A 6161-nucleotide genomic window follows, 5' to 3' on the forward strand; every position below is an offset into this window, starting at 1 on the left:
GCTGCTCCCGCTGCTGCTCCCGCTGCTGCTCCCGCTGCTATGCTCCCCCTCGTGCTCGTCCCGTCCGTGTAGACCGTGCTCATGCTCCTATACCGCCGCCGCGCTGGACGTTGGACGTGTTCTATTTGCAAGCCGGTCGCACAGGCCACGCACTTAGCCGTTTAGTTCACAAATAGGCCTTTGCGGCCGCAGGGTCCCAGCGGAGCGCTCCCGACCGGCCCCAGGCTTGCCCAGGTGCGACGACCCCGGTGGAATCCCGCTGCTGCTGGCCGTACCGGGGCCCGGGGCGAGCGTCACGTTACGCTGCAGACTGGCGTGAGAGCGAGTGCGAGCGCGATATAGCCTTTCTCACGGTGTGCCTTTTCTCTCTCTCTGTTCCAGGCTGCCGGTGGTGAGCGACTGTTCGCCGCCGACGGCTCGCGTCACCTCCAATCATACGGGGTCCAGCATGGCTGTGTCCCGAGTACCGAGCCCAGCACCTCCGGAAGTCAACACGCCAGTCGCCGAAAATTGGTGCTACACACAGGTGAGGAAACGTGTCTTTATGAATGGTTTTTTATCTTCTCATTTTACCTTCTCTTGACTGCCACGGAAGATGGTACACGTCCTGACCCCCCCCCCCCCCCAGGCCGTGGGGCCCAGGCTTGCACTGCAGGAGAGGGCTGGGCTTCCGTCTCGTAGTTCAGAGGGACCTGTGGGGGACACAAGCCTTTATTGCGTTGCGTTCGCGCAGTGCCGCGCAACACCCATTGGCCCATTGGTCTATGCGTCTCATTTTATTCCCCCCGCGCTGGGCGTGCTGGGCTGGGGTCGCCGCGACGCGCGGAAGAGAGAAAGGGAGAGAGAAAAGGGGGGAAATGCGTGTGGTGTGCACTGTCGCCGCCGCGCGGGGAGAAGTGGCGTAGCGTGACTGCAGGCCGCAGGAGGGCCACGCTACGCCACGCCACGCCCCGAGAGCCCCACGCGCCCTGTGGGCTGCCGCTGTCACGATCAGCCCCCGTTCGGAGTGTGTTTTAGTCCCCCGCGGCCTTCACGGCCTGGGCAGGGCTGGGCAGGGCAGGGAGGGGAAGGCAGGGCGCAGCAGGGGCTCGGGTCGATGAACCCAACCCGCACGCGGCATCATGGCTCTGCTGCACGGGCGTGGGGAGGTGTGGGGGCGGGCTACGGATGCCATCCGTGGCATCGGTCTCTCTCCCTCCCTCTCTCCTCTCCTTCCTTTCCCTCTTACCCTTCTCACCCTTCTCCCAGCCACTCGCTACCCGCACCGGTCAAAGAAATGTGGGAATTACTCCAATCCAATATTACACGAGTGACAAACAGAACAGTACTGTTGTGCCTACAGGCACAGGTCACAGACGAGGTCACAGATCACAGGATGTCTCCCATGCGCAGCGATCAAGCTGGCTCGGAAACGAAAACCTATCCGCCTTTGGAAAGAAAATTATACCATTCTGTAGACAGTTCTCGGTAGGATCGGAACGTGGGTGTGGTTTGGACCGTTACAGTAAGAGGACATTGTAAAAGAAAGGGGGGGGGGGGGAGGCTGCAGTATTTACATTCTTTAGGGGAGGATAGGGCGTCCCTCCTTTTGTATCAAGAATAGGCAGAGTTCCTAATGTTTGTTTTGTTTGATTTGGTAATTCCTATTGTATTATTTTGTACTTATTTTGAATTTATTTGTGTTACAGGTTAAGGTGGTCAAATTCAGCTACATGTGGACCATTAATAACTTCAGTTTCTGCAGAGAGGAGATGGGGGAAGTTCTCAAATCATCCACTTTCTCAGCGGGAGCAAATGATAAACTAAAATGGTAAGTAAAAACCATATTCTACTCTCTTGCTTTATTTTTAAATAGGCCAAAAAATGAAATATAACACACCTATTTTTATGTTTTGCAGGTGTTTACGAGTAAATCCTAAAGGCTTGGATGAAGAAAGTAAAGATTATCTATCACTATATTTACTTCTAGTCTCTTGTAACAAATCAGAAGTTCGAGCAAAATTTAAGTTCTCCATATTAAATGCCAAGAGAGAGGAGACCAAAGCAATGGGTTGGTTATTTTGACTTCTACCAATCTAATCCAACAAGCTGCAAAATGATTTTTAAATATACAGTTTTAAATCTAAATTTTTTAAATTACAGAAAGTCAGCGGGCATACAGATTTGTCCAGGGAAAAGATTGGGGTTTCAAGAAATTTATTCGTAGAGATTTCTTGTTAGATGAAGCTAATGGATTATTGCCTGATGACAAACTAACAATATTTTGTGAGGTAAGTCAATTCAAAACTCTAAACATTCTCCTTCTGAAATAACTTATGATTCACATTAAACTAATGAATATTTCTTTTACCAGGTGAGTGTTGTAGCAGACAGTGTCAACATCTCTGGACAATCAAATACAGTTCAATTTAAGGTCCCAGAATGCAGACTGTCGGATGATATGGGCCTTTTATTTGAGAACCAAAAGTTTAGTGATGTTACTCTCTCTGTGTGTGGGAGAGAATTCCAAGCACACAAAGCCATACTTGCAGGTAATTATTCAAACATCCTTGTTAATGATTTGCACCAAAATCATTTGTTCACCTTTCATGTATTTAATTGATGATTGATGCTTTACAGCACGGAGTCCTGTGTTTGCTGCCATGTTTGAACACGAAATGGAAGAAAGAAAACACAACCGTGTTGCAATAATGGATGTAGACCATGAAGTTTTAAGAGAAATGCTGAGGTTCATTTACACGGGGAAAGCAGCAAACCTTGAAAAAATGGCTGATGATTTATTAGCAGCAGCAGACAAAGTGAGTTTTTGTCATTTTTCATTTCATATCAAATTAATTGTAAAGTGTATATTTTAATTTCTTTCTTTCTTAATTTTTAGTATGCACTAGAAAGGCTAAAAGTAATGTGTGAAGAAGCATTATGTACCAACTTATCAATAGAAAATGCAGCAGAGACCTTAATACTTGCAGATCTGCATAGTGCAGATCAACTGAAAGCTCAAGCAATTGATTTTATCAATACGTGAGTATCTCAATATTTTTTTACATATATGGGCAGTTTGAAATTATTTTTCTTTTAGCTAACTGGTTCTTACCAAAATTATAACATTCTTACAGGCATGCAACAGATGTCATGGACACCTCCGGCTGGAAAGCAATGATTCAGTCACATCCCCACTTAATTGCAGAGGCATTCCGAGCTCTTGCAACCCAACAAATACCTCCCGTCGGACCTCCTCGAAAACGTGTCAAATCAAGCTGAAAACAGCCCTCTGTGGTGGGGGACCCCAAAAAGTGTTGACTCTCTGTGGATGATGTGCTGGGAGCCTAAATCTAGACTTCCCATGTAATTGTCCAAGCAACTCTACCCTCCACCTCAGAATGTGGCCATACTGGACTTTTCTGTGCCACCCTATTGCCAGTAGTGCTGGTATCCCTGTGATGCTGACCTCCATTAGACCTGTAATAGATCTCCCCAAGCAATAAAACATCTCTCCATTGTGGACCTCCGCTTTTTGAGTACTGTTGTGTGACTAGCGCACTTGTACAACTCACAAATTATTTTTCTTTCCTTAGATGGAAGTTAAGTTTTAACTTTTTGTGGCGCCACATGTATTTAAAGACTAGTGTTCCAATCTTAATCATAAATCCTCTCTCTGCCAAAGCCTCTTCCTTTGTAAGTGTCATTATGTTCCCATTGCATAACACTGTAGCTACACAGGTCTAACTAATAGGCTCTTTTCGACCTGATCTCTGATTGCTGTAATTTTGAATAAATACATGTAGGGTTAATAAATTATCTTATTGACTATGTTAATAATTTGTGTAAAGTGTGTTCATGACCTGTGAGGTTCAGTGTTGTGCCGTGGAGCTGTGGTCTTTTGAATTAAGTCAGGCAGCAGAGATATGACTGTGGAGATCATTCCCCAGCCTGTGGCTCCCTGGCCGTCTGGACCAGATCTTACTGCATTGTGTGTGATATATCAATGGTGGCATGTACTTCACTTGTTTTAGCTCTATTGATTACTGTTTTTCTAAATCATTTTTTGGCTTTAGATTATATTATAGAGAAATTGGTCCTCCCTCCTGTTTTTTTGTTGTTTTTTTTATTATTATTTTTTTTGTTCTTATATGATGACATTTCAGTTTCATGAATATTGAAAGTGCATTTATGTATGTGAATAACATTTTGTCAAAAATTGTAAGTGCTCAGAACAGAACATCATTTGTAGCAAGTGGAAACATGTTATTGGTGTAGTGATTTATTTTAATCACCTCACTGCTTACATTGAAAATTTCTGTGATTTAATGTAGTATAAAAAAAGAGATTACTAATTTGAAAGCTGTTGATAATCAAAAGCTTTTTGATGAGTAAATTTGCAAGGACAATGTGTAAGGGCTCAAATTTGTTAGGCCTGCTCCTTGCAATTTAGGCACATGATGTTGCGAGGGTCTCTTTGAGGGCTGGTCATCTGTTCCATGTCTTGAAACAGAATGAGCGCAGTGTGGTGGAGGCAGTCTGTGTTAAATAAACTGTATATAGCTAGCAAAGGTGCATCCTAATTTGATTTAGGGCCTTTTAATTGGCCTTTGTCATGCCCTGTAAATAACAATTCAGAATGCATCTTTGCTTAATAGAATACATAAACCAACCATTGATCTCTTAACCAGTTTTGCCTCCAATTTGAAACAGGAGTGTAATCAATGTTACCTCACAACATTATTTGTTCAATTTTTTATTATTATTTTTCCCCTTTATTTTGTGCTGTAAAATGCTTGTCTTTCGTAAAGACTTAGAGTGATTTGCAAAAAGCTGGAGTGAAAGCTATGAATATATGTTAGAGTGTATGTGTGTGTGTTAGTGTGTGCGTGAGAGAGACAGAGGATGCAAGAGTATAGACTGAGAGCTGTACTACTCTCAAATTCGATGTCTCCATCTTATAGTATGATCTTTGGCAATACCATCAAATGAATTTTGCATGTGTCAAAAAACATGGCTGTGCCAATTAGTCTCTTTTGATAGTTTCTAATATCACATCTGTGTTTTTACAAAATCGCAATTGAGAGTTGTGAGTCTCATGTTTAAACCTGTTTGAATGTGCTTTTTGCATCAGAGTAGGTTTTTGAAAGATAGCGTTTTGTCCCCCCCTCCCCCCTTTTTTTTCTCTTTTTTTTTTCAAATATTTTGATTTGGTCTGAGTAGATTAAGTGTTGGCAAGCAGTGGTATCAGCGCCAATCAATTCATGGTATGAGCAGTTGCTCCAGAGTGATTTGTAAACAGTCAATTCCAGTCACTATTAGAATATTGAATTCCTTTTTCCCCAACGTTGCTTTCAAGGTTGTTGGTACCTTTTTAAGTTCATTTGAACTAACCTGATGAACTTGGTTGTTCAATGATTTTATCACAAATTGCCTCAGTTGTACATAAATTTATTGATGGCAAGGAGTTAAATTCACATACCATAATGGGAATGGCTTTGTCATTGTCCATGAATTACCAAAGATTCAAAGTGAAATGTGAATGCTGCTCCTTGTATGTTGTTTAGGTTACCACAACCTTGATGGTCAAGTAAATTTTGAACTTTACAAAGCAGATTGTAACAAAGTTTAGCGGAGAAGTTCCCTGCAACATGGAGTACTGCTCTTAAACATGTGGCAGGATGTGCGTCCATAATTGTTGTTTATTATCATGCACCTCAGCAATACTGCCCTTGTTGGAAACTGTTCCCCATTATTGCAATGGCCTGCCCGAAACACCTGTATGCCATAACATGTACTGTGATAACTGTTTTATTTTTTTCCTCTTAAACTGGAGTTGATTCCTTGTTCATTGTAAGTAAATACCCACCTCGACATACCTTCCGGAAAAATGTCGGTATCACGGCAGCACACTGTGAATGAATTGTCTGCTGTGTGGGATTTTCACTGTGCAAAGTAATGTTTGAAATTTTAGGATTAAGTGTGAATTAAAAAAATGAACATTCACTGTAAATTTCCTTTTACTCAATCAATTTCATTGCATACACTCCATCATCACCCTACATCAGATTTCTGATATCAATTTCTGATATCATACTGACACCTCCAAGACTGACCACAAACACCTGCCTAACTGTTTCAAGGTGTAAATCAAGCTTAAATATTAGTTTCTATAAACTATA

At 42.7% G+C, this 6161-nt stretch overlaps 1 protein-coding gene across 5 annotated transcripts in view; it reads left to right on the forward strand.

Moving 5' to 3' along the window:
- Positions 1–5992, forward strand: part of LOC113208914 (protein roadkill) — a 113517-nt gene extending 107525 nt beyond the window's left edge. For all 5 annotated transcript variants that reach the window (XM_052269034.1, XM_052269035.1, XM_052269036.1 and 2 more), the window contains 8 exons: positions 382–526; positions 1689–1810; positions 1899–2050; positions 2143–2270; positions 2354–2531; positions 2620–2798; positions 2879–3021; positions 3117–5992. In XM_052269034.1, the coding sequence (XP_052124994.1) occupies positions 382–526; positions 1689–1810; positions 1899–2050; positions 2143–2270; positions 2354–2531; positions 2620–2798; positions 2879–3021; positions 3117–3261 (1192 nt within the window). In that variant the 3' untranslated portion in view covers positions 3262–5992. The remainder of the gene's footprint in view (positions 1–381; positions 527–1688; positions 1811–1898; positions 2051–2142; positions 2271–2353; positions 2532–2619; positions 2799–2878; positions 3022–3116) is intronic.
- The last annotated feature ends 169 nt before the right edge of the window (positions 5993–6161 follow it).

This window comes from Frankliniella occidentalis, unplaced genomic scaffold, assembly GCF_000697945.3.
Source record: "Frankliniella occidentalis isolate FOCC.00 unplaced genomic scaffold, Focc_3.1 Scaffold81, whole genome shotgun sequence".
Taxonomy (NCBI): Eukaryota; Metazoa; Arthropoda; class Insecta; order Thysanoptera; family Thripidae; genus Frankliniella; species Frankliniella occidentalis.